This window comes from Podarcis pityusensis (assembly GCF_964106645.2).
Source record: "Podarcis pityusensis genome assembly, chromosome: 3".
Classification (NCBI taxonomy): Eukaryota; Metazoa; Chordata; class Lepidosauria; order Squamata; family Lacertidae; genus Podarcis; species Podarcis pityusensis.
In genome coordinates, this window is record NC_138026.1 from 9,326,297 (window position 1) to 9,343,205 (window position 16,909).

Consider the following 16,909-nt stretch of genomic DNA (forward strand, 5'->3'; position numbering starts at 1 on the left):
CACTGCTGAGGAAGGGGACCCAGCGATCGACCACGATCTACCAGTAGATCGTAATTGACTTGTTGGACATCCCTGGCATAAAATAATCAACAAATTAGACGGTAGGGACACATCCAAAAGGGAATGCCTATTAGTTGTTTCCCATGCACAGATTCAAATATAGGCATTTGTGGACCACACTAGCCTAATGTGAATGGAGAGATAGTAGATTAACAGCTAATTCATGTTCAAATGTGGACAATCCCTTGGTGTGAATTCAACCCAATTTATGCTTCAGATAGCGTAGGTTAATTGTAGTGTTTGGTGGATTCAGCCCTCGATTGATGATCTGGCTAAGCAGTTTGGAATGGGATTAGATGTTTTTGGTTGCTTGCCTTTGGTTATCCACTTTAACATACTAATAAGTTACCTGCGTTCAGTAACTTGTGGCATCTAACTGCTTCTTCTCTTCCTTCCTTTTTGTCATCCTGCAGTGTTCTGTGCCAAGGTCTTTGTGGCTAGGCTGCTCCAACCTGGTAGAGAGCATGTGCGCACTGAGATGCCTGCAGAGCATGCCCAGTGTCAGATGTCTCCAGGTGCCTTTCTTCTTTCTTGTTGTAAATGTGTTATGCTTATGCTGTGGTCATTGTTAAAATCTCGCTGGGTTCAATTTAAATATTATAGCCTTCTGAATGTTTTCTGTATGATCCTCTTCAGTTTTTGTAGGAGCCCTCCTTAAGAGGGCCCTGCATGATAAAACTCCTAATTTGAAAGTAGTACGCATTTTGCTCTGCCTGTTGCCTCCAGTTGCGATGCAAATAAGGCTTGCATGCTGCCTGTTTTTGTTTGTGAGTTTCCACAGTAAAATCATTGGAATAATTGATGATGGGTGGTGTGAAAATACAAAATAAACAAATAAATCCGCCAAACAAATACATTGATACATCAGTTTAATTCCTTTCTCGACTACATTGAATCCTCCATGTATACAGCAAATGTTCCTGAGAAAGTTTTTGTAATGTTCAGAGAGAAGAGATTTTTAGATGGAAGAAATCAGGGGCTCTCTTGTGCCAGTGTTAAAATTCTTACAATGGTGCTAGCATGGAACCCAGTAAAATGGCTTGAGTTTCTTTCAAATGAATGAATTTATTTCTTTTTAATTGTGGAGCCTGAGAACATGGCAATGGATCACTAGCAATGATTTCACAATGGTACATTTAGTTTTGTATAGGTATTGCTAAGTAATAGCATATGGTAGTGGCGTTTCTTAATTTTTGAGGGCTTCGTTTGTGGACATAGCTGAACTAAGTATGGCAAATGATTAGTAATTTCTTTGGGCCACTGGGATCATTTTAAATTGTCTCTAGTGGCCAAACTCAGTGGCTTACCCACCAGTACTTTTGTGCACTTCTCGCTTTCTGGGATTTCACTGTGTGGGCTTAATTGGTCTTTCCCAAGTATGAGAAATAACTTTCACATAAGTTAGGCCACAGGCCATGCAGCAGGTGGATGGGACTTATATTTGTGCTTTGAGATTTGAGGCAGCCCTGTTCTTTCTCACTGTCTCTCCCGCCCCAACCCCTGCACCTCAAAATGCACAAGGAAAATAACTAGTGTTTTTAGGGGGGGGGTTCTGTTGACCCTAATAAATCTCATAAATATGAGTTGTCCCAAGTCTTCTGAAACATGAATCCTCTATGCCCACAGAGAATAGTGGAATGTTGATCATAATGTAAATCTGTAATTCTCTGTGTTGATCATAATGTAAATCTGTAATTCTCTGTGTTGATGCAAATTGAATGTGACATACTGGATTTGACAAGGTGTCTGGGTATGTTGTATGGAGGCTTTCCTGGGAATTTAAGGATCCAGCCCTCCTTCTTCCATGAGTCATACAGTATAGTGAGATAAAGAAATCAAATAGGTTTCCAGTCTAAATTGTTAACCAGGGGCACAACAAAATGCCGACATTTGTTTTCTTTTTCTCTAGCTTATTTGCACCTAGGTTGTTGATATGAGACTTTACTAAAAAACAACAACAACAACCAGACAATTGGTGTTTTTTTTTTGTGGATGCTTCCACCGGTGTCATGCCTTAGGACCCATATCTCTATCACCCTATGTTATATGACCTCCCTGGATAGTGGCAGAACTAAAACCTTTAAAATACAGTGGTACCTTGGTTTACAACCATAATCTGTTCCGGAGGTCCGTTTGTAAACCAAAACATGTTGTAACCCAAGGCGCACTTTCACTAATGGGGCCTCCCCAAAAAATTTGTTCGTAATCCAAAAAAAATGGGTTGTAATAATAATAAAAAAAAGGTTGCAAACTGGGACACGCACTTCCGGGTTTGACGTGTTTGTAATCCAAAACGTATGCAAACCAAGGTACCACTGTACAGCTATTGACCCTTATACAGTGGTATCTCGGTTTACAAACTTAATCCATTCTGGAAGTCTGTTCTTAAACCGAAACCGTTCTTAAACTGAGGTGCACTTTCCCTAATGAGGCCTCCTGCTGCTGGTGCCCTTCCACCTTTCGGCTTCTGTTCTTAGACCGAGGTGAAGTTCGCAAACCGGGACACTACTTCCAGTTTTGTTTGAGTTCGTAAACCGAATCATTCATAAACAGGGCTGTTCTTAAACCAAGGTACCACTGTATTTCATTTAGTTATCATATTCTATGTAAATAAAATAGATTTCCTTCTGTATATTCTCTCTTCAGATGGCTCTCTTCAGTAAGTTTATAGAAATGTTAAAGCAGCCAGAACGCTGTCCCCCTGTCATTCTTAACATCACTGGGATAGCTCAGATAGTAGATCATGAGACTTTTAATCTTGGGGCCATGGGTTTGAGCCCCACATTGGGTAAATAGATTTCTGCATCGCAGGGGGTTGGACTAGATGACCCTCGTTGTTCCTTCTAACTCTATGATTCCATTGCAAAAGTGCTTATCAGCAGTTAAGTTATGTGTTAGAGAAATGCAAATATAATCCATTATTTGGTACCTTGTTATGGTATAAATATAATACCACACTATCTCTTGAAAGTAAGTGTACAAGGTAATGTTTGAGTCTGCTTTGTAGCACTGGTAGCCTGCACTGAAAAGTACACCTTATGCAAAATATGCACTATGTATAGAAAATAGTGGCAAAGGAGTAAATAACTGATGGTATATTTTTGAACTGACACCTTCTAGCTGTGTTAAACATCAGATAATAAATTTGTTACATATCAAGGGGGAAAATATTCTCTATTTTCAGTCATTACAAAGGAAATAGTAATCTAAATATCCATTTTGGGGTTGACCAGCAGAACTTTTATCCATTGGATGGCCAAATCTTTGAAGACTTCTTCTGCTAGTGTATGGGAGGCTTTCCTTGTATGTTAATTTCCTGACTACCATAAATTCAGCAAACCTGAAAAATTGAATTAATGCATACCAGGCAGTTACAGGGAACCAGGCAGGGGGCCTTCTCCATAGGGGCACCCTCCCTGTGGAACACCCTCCCTTCAGATGTCAAGGAGATAAAGAATTACACAACTTTTAGAAGACATCTGAAGGCAGTCCTGTTTCGGGAGGTTTTGAATGCTTGAAATTTTTATTATGTTTTTAGATATGCTGTAAGCCTCCCAGAGTGGCTGAGGAAACCCAGCCAGATGGGCGGGGTATAAATAATAAATTTGTTGTTATGATTATAATAATATTATTATTGAATCTGATATGTGTTGGACTACACATGATAAATCCACCCTTGATCATTACCTGAAAATGCATGAGCTTGCCCATGAAATATGTATGGCTGTGTTATTTGCTGGGAGTCTATTGCAAGCATGCTTCAGAGTTTGGGATGCTATGGATGACAGTACAGGATTGCTTCGCAATGTGAGATTGTATGCATGAAAAGCAACCTTCTATTACCATTCTCTTTCTTTGTAAATGATTATCTTTTTATTATAATTGCTTAGCTATGTATCTAAGCCTTAGCTCTCATCACCACTCTTATCTGTGAGCTGCTGTCATATTTGTGTATTAAATAAATTGATCTTTGTACATGATGCTCTGTACATAACAAGGAAGGTGTCATTTGACTGAGAGAAAACTACAGAACCAGAGTTTTTTTGGTGTCATTCTCTGTGGTGTAACATGGAAGTGTTTTGAGACCTTTTCTGTATGTTTTTTAAACACAAATCTGTAGAGTGGAGTAAATTGTGAAGATGGCCAGCTATTCAGAATAGTAAAATTCAAAGAAGATTATTCCCCTAAGGATCTTTTGAAATTGGGCAAGAGAATGCAAAATAAAATTCAGTGCTGATCATAAATAAATGGCATTTGGAACCATTATTCCTACACATTCACCCCCAAGTGTACATACAGATATCTTAATTGACTTTAACTATTTGATAAATACTTTGCAGTCATTTGAAAATGTCAACTGAGCAGGGTGAAAATGTCAACTTTGAGCAGCGTGATAATGAAGAAAGCAAATGTAATATAAAGAATTTTAAGAGCAGATAAAAAGCAAGAAATTGCCATCTTAGTTGTAGATTATTAGAATTGTAGGTACAATTTGGCTACATGTACCTGCATTTCTTTGACATTGCTTTACCTCAAACAGTATATCATATAATTGGGAAAATTATGTTTAAGAAAGGCAAGTTAAAATGATAATCCATTTATAATGGAGAAAAACTTAAAAGGTGATAAATTTGCTGTTGAGGATGTGGTAGGTGCTTTTAAAATTGAGTGGCAAAAGTGAGTCGGGGAAAGCTATTACCTCAAAATGCAAGGATCCAGGGTTATCCACAAGAATTGTCTGACTACAAATTGAGCAGCAAAATGAAGTTCTTCACTGTCACGGGAAGCTATGGTAGACATTGGGATAAACAACTATAAAAACGTTACATCAATACATAGAAGTTATAAACTCTGTTAATCTGGAAGCAACCAGTTTCCTCCTTGCCCTTCCCTTATTTGTTATTGTTACATTCCTCCACTACCAGGCAGTCCCCATGGCTCTGTTTCTGTGGCTTTAGGCATTTTTGGTTTTTTTTTATTTTTAAAAAAATGCTATCACTTGAATGCAGCACTAAGAAAACTCTCAGTTCTGGTGTACATTCTGTCAGAACCAACTGTCTCTGGCACAGTGGAGCAGCTTAGATTAACTACCTCTTAAACTCGTATTTTGCTGGAGGTCGAATACTAGGTTTTATTCCTTTGTTATGTAACAGTCCAGTCCAGTCCAATGGGGAGTCAGGAGGGGCATATCAACCACGCTTCCATTTTGTAAGAATTTGCCTCCATTGTAACGAGGGGGGAATTGATTAGCCTAATCCTGGGGCCTCTTGGAAGTGCAAAGGAGCTTTGCATCCCAAGCCACCATTGATCTGTCCCAGCCTCCCAAAACACTCTGTTTGAGGGCCATTCTGCAGGCATACCAGGGGCCTTTGCAGTGGGCATTGCCCACTCACTGGTGAAACTCCTGCCTGCTGGCAGAGATGCTCCTTCTTCCACATACAGTGGTACCTCTAGCTGCGGACACAATCCGTTCCGGGGTGCCGTTCGTACCCCGAAAAGTCTGCATCTAGAGTGGCGCTTCTGCTCAAGCGTGGAGTACAATAGAGTGCTTCTGTGCATGTGCGCCTGGCAAAACCCAGAAGTATCCACTTCCGGGTTTGCCGCGTTCGCAAGCCGAAAAGACGCAACGTGACCCTAACGCAACACGAGACATGACTGTACTAACTTGCTCTGGCTATGTCAATTCTTTGGGGTGTTTTTAGTTCAGTTATTTGTTTAGTTTTCAGTTTTAGTGGGTATTTCTAAATTGGATCTATATTGCTTTGCTATAACATGAGCTGCCTTGTGAAGGCTTGGACACTGAAGAGCAGGCTACAAATATTTAGAGAAATAAAAAGTATGTGCCTATTTTTTTGTTTTATAGCATTCGACAGTCCTGTTGCAAGTCTTGATGGCTATTAATCTCTGTACAGTCATACCTCGGGTTGAATGCGCTTCAGGTTGAGCGCGTTACTTCCAGGTTTCGCTGCTTGTGCATGCGCAGATGCTCAAAATAACGTCACGCGCATGTGCAGAAGCGGCAAAAAGTGACGCGTGTGCGCGCAGACGTGCTGTTGCTAGTTAGGTTTGCTTCTAGATGCGAACGGGGATCCGGAACGGATCCTGTTCGTATCCAGAGGTACCACTGTACTAGATTTGTTACTATGTCTGTGTTGTCTCTGAGCTCTTAGCCCTTAAATATAAGGCAGTCTTGCGAAGAAACTTTCCTCCCCCTCCAAAACAAATCAGTGGTCCCCCTGCCCTTGTCATAGGGCATATCTTAAGGTGATCAGTTTGGGTGGTACTTCACATCAGAAGCTAATTGCAGTGCTGTTTTCACACTCTTTGATCTGGACTATATAGTTAGATTTATTTCCCATGCTGTAATGTGCCTATGTGAAAGACAGAGATGCAATTTTAAATGCGTAGCTTTTTTAAAAAAATGGTTTTTGGCCATACTGGAAGATGGATATACAATTGCAGGTATTACCTGTAATGAATAGACAAGTTCTATCTTAAGCACATTTTTAGCCCACCCACCATTTCCCCACTTGCACTTTTTAAACGTATGGTTGGAAAACCTTGTCACTTGTCAGTTGCATCAGTTCCAGTTTCTTCTGCCACAGTTGAAGCTGCTTGGAAATGCAGGTGGATTTTGTTTTTCCTGTTCAAAAGGACATGCACACTGCTGCTCAGCAATACTTTTAAAAACAAAAAGAGAGAGAAGTCATTGGTGAATCTGACTTCAGCAGTTTCTGCTGAGCAGAAGTTGGACAATGAACTAAGGACTCAGCTAGATTGGTAAAGTAAAAGTGTTTTATATGCGTTGTATGCGTTGTAACACTGTGACACCACATGGTGCTGTGGAACCCCGTCTTTCCCTACCAGATTTCCCTATATGAGTTAATGGCAATGGGGTGCATTAGAAACATCTATGTGAGATTTCATCAGAATCCAGATTGGTTTTTACCAGGATAGGTAGGTGGGAAGGAGTGGCTTTATCTGCAACAGCTGAAAGGAATCTATTTAACGCAGGGAAGATAGTAAGTTATGATCTGGCTCGTTTGCATTAACAGAAATGGTGAAAGATTCCTGAGTGATGATGAAAACAGTAAAAGGCATGAGTGATTTCAGCACTAGAGATACTTCTTTCTTTTCATAAAGACTTTCTGAAGCCACTATAGTTTTTCTCTACCAGCTAATACTCTCCAGCCTCTTCCAACTGAAGTTTGTCTAGTCTCCTTTTTGGTCCTGTTTCAGTTTTAGATCATATGCCTTCTGGGCAGCAATTATATTAGTTTCATGGCTTTGCACACTGCCTGACACCTTAGTGCTAAATAAATATTTTAAAATAGTAAAGTGCTGTAAACAGCAAAGAAATACAGGAATTAAATCCAAAGCAAGTAGTTGTTTTTATCCTTGGTTTCGAGGTGTGTGTGAGTAAAGTTGGGAGGTGCTAAGTGATAACCTGGTATTCTACCTTGTAGCTTACTTGATGTTCTACTGACCTACATTTGCCTCAGCCGTTGCGTGACAAAACTAGGTCAACTTCAGTTTCAGTTCCTAGGTTTTGTCCCATTTGGGAAAGAGGTGTGTTGCTTTTCTTAAGTTTCAAAAACAACAGAGAGGAAGATGACAGTAAGCACATGAATAGAAATCTCTGTGCACTGAAAAACTAAAGAGTATTTTACAGGTGCTCAGGAAAGATATTTAGTCTTAATCTAAATTTGCGTACGTTGTGTATGTAGAGTTTTGTGAGAATGTATTTCTTTTAACAGTGTTTTTCTTAAAAAGCCAGAGTCAAACTTTGAATGGTAAGGTCCCATTTTGTTCCCCAAAGTGGTGAAAAGTCTCTCACTTTAAATTATTGCAACAGTATCTGGACTGATCATATTATGCTGAACAAAACTGAACTGCTGTTATGTCTGCCCCATTTGGCTGACTGTTTGGGCAGGAAGCCTTCTTTTATATGGCTCATTCATGCTTCTCGCTCGCTCATGCGAGACCCTGGATGAATGAATGTGCTTTCCCCACCCCAAAGGCTTTGATACTGTGGTGAGGGGCCCTTCAGCACAGTGTTGTTTAGGCTGACAATTCTCTTTGCACTTTGTGTTTCTGTGTTTGTTTGGCGCTTGCTCCCCAAATTAAAATTAGAAGGTTGAAGAAATGTAAAATTTAGGAAGATAAAATCAACTGTAGACAGATGATAAAGATAAGGAAAGAAATAAATTGTTTTAGGGCGAAAGGTCAGTTTTGTACATAGCACCTTTTATTGCACTGTTTTTGGCCACTGTGATATAATGGGTATGTTGGATTTTGATTCGGGAAACATGGGGATGAAATCTCCACTGAGTCATTTCACCATTCCCTTTCAGTCTGAAGATCAAATGAAAAAGCCCGGTATATGTTGCCCTGAAGTCATAAAAGCTTGGGTGTGATTTGGATGTAATGAACTGGATAATGGGATTGCAGTCGAAAATGTACTTTTATTGGATAATGTTAAGGGACTTTTAGACCTCTACCCCGTCCCCATTTCTCAACTGCAAATATTACTTCTTCTTTTTTCCAATAGTTTGCAAGCAAACATGATATATACTGTATACAGAAAATTGGATCCATTTGTGTCCTCTTATCAGTTGTGACAGAATACTCTTTGAACCAACAGAGGCTTCAGTGAATGGAAAGCAGGGTGGGTACAGGCAATTTTCTCTGATCCCACTTTCCCTCTTGCAGCTCCCTTTGCCATGCCAATACGTTCCAGAGAGTTGGGGGACCCTTTGGAACAGCATTGATACGTGATGCAAGGGCCTGCAGGAGAAAAGAGGGTATTTTTGAAAACACCCCCCCCCCTTTATTGCTCAAAGGCGCCTCTAATTGATCAAAGAGCCTTCCATCAATGGTGGGACACAGTTGGATACAACCCAGAAAGCTTGAATTTAATTCTTTCTTTTCTACCTGCATTTGAAATCTTATGTCTGTCAATCCCCTCTTCTGTGTTTGAAAATAAAACTTTGTATGCCAAAACGCTTGAGGTTGCATTCTTCTGTACTTTGAAGACTGGTTAGGGTGTTAATATTTATAAAACATATTTAACTATATCTGTTGGATTTAATATAAATGGCTAAAAGTGTTACTTATGCTTTTGGGATTTGTGTTGCTTTACTGAGTTAGTAATTATAATTCTCAAGAGACCCTTTGCTAGGAAAGATTGCATAGAGTGAGTAAAACTTGCAGTTAGGCATTTCCACACCATTCTTTCTCATATAATCATGCACCAATAATTAAGATTATTCAGCACTTACATCACATTTTTAATTGCAGGGAATCTGGTTTTGAAAAGGTCATGACATCCTGGATTTTGTTTTTCCTGCATGTTGTAGGAATTTTTTAAAAACAGTAAGGTGCAGTTCTAAAAGGCACATTTCTTGTAAAGATACATGTTTTTGCCCAAGCTTTCCCTGACCTATAAGATCAGACCCTATTTTTGTCTATAAATTCCCTGAATTCTTGTTTGTATTCTTATATGCTTTTATAATACTATTTTGCTGGTTTTATGTTGTATACTGTTTTACTTATATTCTTTGCAGTTTTCTGTTGTACAGCATTGAGATATTTTTTTAAATATTATAACCGTTATAAATGTTTTAAATAAAAATAAATAAAATATTTCCCCTCCCCTCTGTTGTTTTCACCTAAGTGCCTAAAGATATGTAATGGAGACACCAGGCAAGCCTCTACTGGGCGATCAAAGCAGTTTCTGTGCCAAAACCAGGCCTAAAGCCCCATTGCATGCATGTTTAGAATGTTGTATTATTTTATTGTTGTTAGCCGCCCTGAGCCTGGCTTCGGCTGGGGAGGGCAGGATATAAATAAATTATTATTATTATTATTATTATTATTATTATTATTGACATGGAGCTACAAAATCAGTTGAGGAAAATAAGTTCTATCCCTCGCACTTCCAGTCTGCAAGATTTGTTACAGGTGTGTCTATATGACAGCTAGTGCTGATGCCTGTAGTTGCAATGACTTGCAGCACACACAAAAATGAATTCTAGTGCACGTGCTGTTTTGGAGATCAGGGCCGTTGCCTGGAAGCTTTCCAACTTTATGTTTCAATTGCACACCACATGTTAAAAGTATTTTGCAAGCCTTCGGGCAAGCACGGCCAAACTTGGCCCTCCAGCTGTTTTGGGACTACAATTCCCATCATCCCTGACCACTGGTCTTGTTAGCTAGGGATGATGGGAGTTGTAGTCCTAAAAACAGCTGGAGGGCCGAGTTTGGCCATGCCTGCCTTAGGGCTTTAATCCAGTCTTGGGTTCAATTTTTCACTTATTCAAACTTCATGCATTTGGGGAAAGTGCTTCCACATCGTGCACATAAGAGTGGCAGTGTCACCCTCAGAGGGTGCCCTTTTGGGGGGGTCATCACCCTTGGGGCCCTTTGCCCAAGGAACCAGGTGGAGGTGTTTGGATTCCACCCATTATCTCTCTTGATGGCAGCAGCTCTTCTGGTAAAAAGTGCCTTTGGAGACTAACTGCATAGATAGTAAAGAAGAGTTGCTACTCCGGTATATAATTAAATGTGTGCTTATAGGAAGCCTGGTGCATACAAAATGGCAGATTTCGTGTTTACTGTGAGCCAATGAATAGTGTTGGATAGTAGCCTTTGAAAGCAGTTGTTTATTTTGCTTCAAAGCCTTAGGGAGCTGTTGTGTACAAGAATTATGAGAAGGAATGAAATCGAAACACTGCATGGGAAAGTATATCATGTTCACAAATCGTTCAGATTTTTCAGGTCGTGGGGCCGAAACAAGCTGCTTAAGCTTATTGATTAAGCTTCCTTGGCATACTTTGATCCATGTCTCCGCCCTATTGATGAAGATTGTAAGAAATTAGGATTTGCAGATTGCAGTTTCTGGCACTGAGGAAGAGAAGAATAAAGGAAAAGGAGATCAAGAACCAGAAGCACAAGATAGCTGAATATAGATTAGCAACACAGCACATGTTTTAATATTTGGATTTAGAAACAAGGTGGTTGTAGTAATGGCCCAATGGGTGTGTCCTCCCTGCCCTCCCGGTCCAATTCTTGCACTACATATTTTAGGCAGTCTGCAGATTCTAATACTTGTTACTGTAACTTTGCAAATACATATGGGATATGAGCCCACATATTCCTATTGTGGTTCAGTAGAAGGTTGTCGCCTAAAAGAAACAGAAGTTTTCTGGGTCCAAGACAATTTTTCCGGGTCCAAGATAATGTTTTGTTGCGGTGGTGGCATCCCCACAAAAGCCAAACAACTGCACTCTAAGAAGCTTAACAACTTTTGGGTGATCTGTGCAGGAAAAGCTCAACAACTCAACGGCAATCTCCCCCCGCCCCCCAAAAAGCTTAAGAACCCAAGAAATATTGACTTTTTGATTTTTGCTTCATAAAAATAAAAATAAGAATAGGGGTCGTCTTATACATGGGGGCATCTTATACACAGAAAAATATGGTAACTTTTGCAACAATTATGTGGCTGCTCTTTGAATACAGAGCCAGAGGTTTGGAGAAAAAAGGAAATTAATCTGGAACAAATTTAGATAGAAGACAAAGTGAGGGAAGATGTATTTTCTATTGAAAGTGCAGAGAAAACAAGAAATAGTGGGTACCAGTGGAGGGAGGAAAACAGAGTGTCTGGCAAATTTTGAGAAATTTAGTCTTAACAGGAGAGCCCTTGGCTGGTATGTATACTCAGGATCCCAGCTCTTGTTCTTTGCAGGTAGACTAGTTTGGATGAGGTATGCTTATTAATACCTGAAAATGGTAGATCTTAACTAAGGCCTGGTTCTTGATTTTGACATGTTAAATTTTAATCTATAATGTGGTTTTCCTGCTTAGTTGAGCCAGTTCTAGACTAGATGAGTTATTCGTGGATACCTTGCCACTCTTCAGTTGTATTCTGTATCATAAGATAGTACAATAACTGATGGTCTCTGTAGCTAGTCATATAAAACATTTAATAGAACAACTTGCTTAAGATTCACAAATGTGTTAAATAGTTTTTAGCCTTTACAGTTCTGTTGTTAACCACAAAATATGAATAGTTAGTACCTTTGGTTTGCTAAATGGGCTTCCCTTTTCTCACTTACATATTTTTCATGGTAGTTTGAATAATCCTTTGTTATTTCACTTTCCAGAGGTCTTCATGCCTTTTACTTCCTGTTGTTAGATCAGATGGTGCTGGTGCTGTGCTGGCCACAGAAAGTAAGAATTCCGTAATTTCTTGTGATATTTAATGGACTTACAAATGGCATCCGTCAGATCGCCTAGGGCAGGGGTGCCCAAACTTTTTTCAAAGAGGGCCAGATTTGATGAAGTGAACATGCGAGAGGGCCGACCAAAGTTGTAGTTGTTGAGCTTTTTTTAGGATAAAACTGCCACAGTGGCCGGATAAAATAAAACCAGCCGGGGGGCCGCATTAGGACCCCAAAACCGACTTTGGACATGCCTGGCCTAGGGAGATTTAAAATTACATCCTTGATGTATGGATAGATTCGTGTGCATGCAGTCTCCAGGCTGTTGCCCTTGTGTTTCCCCCCAAGTTGTGTTGTGCTTTCATGATTGATCATACGGTTTTCTCCCTCCTTGCCGTAAAGGTAAAGGCGTCCCTGACCATTAGGTCCAGTCGTGGCCGACTCTGGGGTTTCAGCGCTCATCTTGCTTTATTGGCCGAGGGACCCGGTGTACAGCTTCCGGGTCATGTGGCCAGTATGACTAAGCCGCTTCTGGCGAACCAGAGCAACGCACGAAAGCGCCGTTTACCTTCCCGCCGGAGCGGTACCTATTTATCTACTTGCACTTTGACGTGCTTTCGAACTGCTAGGTTGGCAGGAGCTGAGCCTGAACAACGGGAGCTCACCCCGTGGCAGGGATTTGAACCGCCGACGTTCTGATCGGCAAGCCCTAGGCTCTGTGGTTTAACCCACAGCGCCACCCGCGTCCCTTTACCTTAAAGGGTCACACGCTAAAATGCTGAAGGGAGTCAGAAAGCCTCACAGTGGCAGCAGTATGGTACCTGCCTTGGGATTTCTTCCTTCCAGTCATTGAGCTTATATCTCTAAGTGTGGGGAATGTGTCTTGTTCTCACTTAGCAGTCACTCTTTGGGGAGCAGTCTGGTCCATTTAGGGAAATTAAACCTCTGCATTCATCTAGACCATTTACTGCCCTTGCACTGGACATGTGCATGGTGGGGATTGGTTACTTTCCTCATGGTGACCAGGAGCCAGAAGCTCTTAGTATCTTAGAAAGGGAGGTGTCAGCCATATTTGCAATCAATACGGTGTCCTGTCCAATGTAGAAGCCCCATTCAGCAGAATTCATGTGGGGTGTGGGGGGCATTGAGTTTGGGGGTAAAGAAGCGTACTTGGAAGAGGAGGAAAGGAGGCAAAGCTAGAGTCATTGGAGGAAGAGGAGCAGGCAGTCAAGGAGTTCAGGGCTTACAGCTCCAAATAATTGCTTGCAAGACTGGCATTTAAATTTGTACTCTATGCCTTAAAATTCTGTACATAACAGAGCATGTTTGACATTTCAATTAATTACAGTATAAGTGTGTGTGCGCGTGTGTGTGTGCGTGCGCACTGTACTTCACTATTCCCAAATTATTCTGCCATCCAAACAAGAAATAATATCTTGTACAGTCATACCTCGGGTTGAAGTAGCTTCGGGATGAATATTTTCGGGTTGCGCTCCGTGGCAACCTGGAAGTAACGGAGCGTGTTACTTCCGGGTTTCACTGCATGCACAGATGCTCAAAATGACATCACGCACATGTGCAGAAGCGGCGAAACGTGACCCATGCAGTCGCATGTTACGTTCATTTCAGGATGTGAATGGGGCTACGGAACGGATCGCGTTCGCATCCAGGAGTAACACTGTATTTCTGAGGGTGTTTTTTTTCAGCTTACTTCGAATTTCATGTGATGCCTCCCTCCCTCCTATTTTTTCCTCTTCCCATCAGCTCCCTAACTGGTGCCACTACCTTAGTACAGCCCTTTATTTTATTTGTTACATTTAGGCTTTTCATCTAGTCAACATACTGTGGCCAAAAGCTCTCTACAGACCGTTTTCTTCTGCCACCTTTTCTCTTCTTTCGTGTGACCAGGTTCATAGTTCCGTATGAAAACAGAGAGATTTCTTTTTTACAATAGATCGTGTCCACATTAAAATACATTTAGATTAATACAGTTTGAAAGTTGCACTAGTAGAACTATTCTGTGAACCTCTGATGTTCTTCAGATATTAGCTGCTAATGTTATTACTTGATTATGACAAAGGGCTTTCCACTCTTCACAGCATTCAAAAATGTTCACTCTTCACAAATGAATAAAGACTTAAGTTTATACTAGAGGCTGTTTTTAGGGAACATGGTATTTGCTTAGATACATATTAACATATTTCCTCAGATACAGTGGAGCACGAATAATTATTTTTCCTAAAAATGAGTAACTAGATGAAATGGAGAGGTACTTTCCAACCATATGATATGAATATCCTTAGACCAAAGCAGTGCCCCTCTCCACATCAGTTGTGTTCTTCAGAAAGGTGCTTCCTTTTGAATGAACAAACAGCTAGTTTTATAACCAATCTCATTTCCACTGTCTTCTGTGTTACTGTAATTGAATCTTCCTTGTTGTCCTTAAAAGCTTAACTAGTCCAGGCAAAGCCATGATTACAAACAAAACAGAGCAATCATGAATATCTCAGTAAAACATAAACTTGTATTTAGACTGTTTTTAAAATAAGCATAAATTAGTGCATTGTAGCCATAATTCTTTAGGCTGTGGAAATGTATAATTGCCTTATTTACTCTCAACATGGAATAAACGCCCAGTCTCTCTAACTGGTTTTGCCTGATTCTTTTATTCTCTCTAGCCTGCGGTCATACAGTATACGAGGGCAGCCCAATTTTTCATACCAAGTGGGCCACAAGAGTACTTGGACATGGAACTTGCAGGCCGCACACTGCCTTGTCTTGTGCATGTGTGTGTGTGTGTGTGTGTGTGTGTGTGTGTGGAGAGCAAGCTCAAAAACTGATTCCCATCCCCACCAGGCCCTCATTCTGCCTTCCCAAAACTGGTTAAGCAAGGTGCTGGGCTTTGGGTAGGAGGCATGAGGCTCTGGCAGGGTCCTTCCCATCTCCTTCCCAAAGCTGGGAAAGCACCAGCTAGGCATTGGGAAGGGTGTGGGAGGACTCTATGAGCCCTCCAGAACCCCCACACCTTTCTCAAAGCACAGAGCCTCACTTACCTGGTTTTGGGAAGGCAACACGAAGGCTGCGAGGGTGGGGTGGGTCAAATGTTACTGAGGGCTGACAAAAAACGGCCTCAGGGGCTGTGCGTTAGACCACTTTTCAGTATACTAAAAGTCTTGATATCTTAAAAAGCAGAGACATCACCTTGCCGTCAAAGGTCCGTATAGTTGAAGCTATGGTTTTCCCGGTAGTGATGTATGGAAGTGAGAGCTGGACCATCAAGAAGGCTGATCGCTGAAGAATTGATGCTTTTGAATTATGGTGCTGGAGGAGACTCTTGAGAGTCCCATGGACTGCAAGAAGATCAACCCTATCCATTCTGAAGGAAATCAGCCCTGAGTGCTCACTGGAAGGGCAGATCCTGAAGCTGAGGCTCCAAGACTTTGGCCACCTCATGAGAAGAGAAGACTCCCTGGAAAAGACCCTAATGTTGGGAAAGATGGAGGGCACAAGGAGAAGGGGACAACAGAGGACGAGATGGTTGGACAGTGTTCTCGAAACTACCAGCATGAGTTTGACCAAACTGCGGGAGGCAGTGGGGACAGGAGTGCCTGGCGTGCTCTGGTCTATGGGGTCACGAAGAGTCGGACACGACTAAACGACGAAACAACAACAAAGAGTCTTGATATTTCCATTATGAACACACACAACTAGTCGGGTAACTCAGTAAAGCACTGTGATTTTTGGCTGAAGGAACTCCTATGCCTCCCCATTCCTGCTGTTCATAGGAACACTGCAGAATGTCAGAGCAATGCCTAGCATCCATTATAGTTTGGCTAGCACATTTTAATTGTTGCCTCTCAAAATCCTGATTTATTTATTTTTTTAGTCCCCCCCCCCCCGATAATCAGCCCCCTCTTGAGCCAGAGGCTCCTGTGCTTTAAGCCAGTGGTTCTCAAAGGGTGTGGCACATCACACTGGTGTGGCAGGAGAGGATGTGGTGGGAAGATTCAAGGACAATCAGAGAAACATTTAAACATTTCAGTACAGTATGGTATAGTGTCAAATTAAAATTGTGTGTGTGTGTGTGTGTGTGTGTGTGTGTGTGTACATAAACACAACCAGAAACAGTATCCATGCCTCTTCAAGAGCATTGCTATAGTTCTCTCTGACATATTGTTGTGAACACGGATTTTCAATTCTGAAGAATATGAGATTACCTGGCAAAAGCAAACTCACACCTTAAGTAGGTTTATACCTACTTAAGGTACATATGTAAGAGGCTCGTTTATACAGTGGTACCTCAGGTTAAGTACTTAATTCGTTCCGGAGGTCCGTACTTAACCTGAAACTGTTCTTAACCTGAAGCACCACTTTAGCTAATGGGGCCTCCTGCTGCTGCGCCGCCGGAGCCCGATTTCTGTTCTCATCCTGAAGCAAAGTTGTTAACCTGAAGCACTATTTCTGGGTTAGCAGAGTCTGTAACCTGAAGTGTATGTAACCTGAAGCTTATGTAACCTGAGGTACCACTGTAATTATATTTTCGGAACGATTTATGTTCTTATATAGCTGCTTTGGCTTATACTTTCTGGATGTTCCATGATCATATTATAAAGTAGTTGTGTTCTTTG

At 41.1% G+C, this 16,909-nt stretch overlaps 1 protein-coding gene across 5 annotated transcripts in view; it reads left to right on the forward strand.

Moving 5' to 3' along the window:
• Positions 1–16,909, forward strand: part of FBXW11 (F-box and WD repeat domain containing 11) — a 99,773-nt gene that overhangs the window by 38,237 nt on the left and 44,627 nt on the right. For 2 of the 5 annotated variants that reach the window (XM_080999164.1, XM_080999165.1), the window contains one exon: positions 474–575. The exons of the other annotated variants lie outside the window; for them this stretch is intronic. In XM_080999164.1, coding sequence (XP_080855290.1) covers positions 474–575 — 102 coding nt within the window. The remainder of the gene's footprint in view (positions 1–473; positions 576–16,909) is intronic. 5 annotated transcript variants of the gene reach the window in all.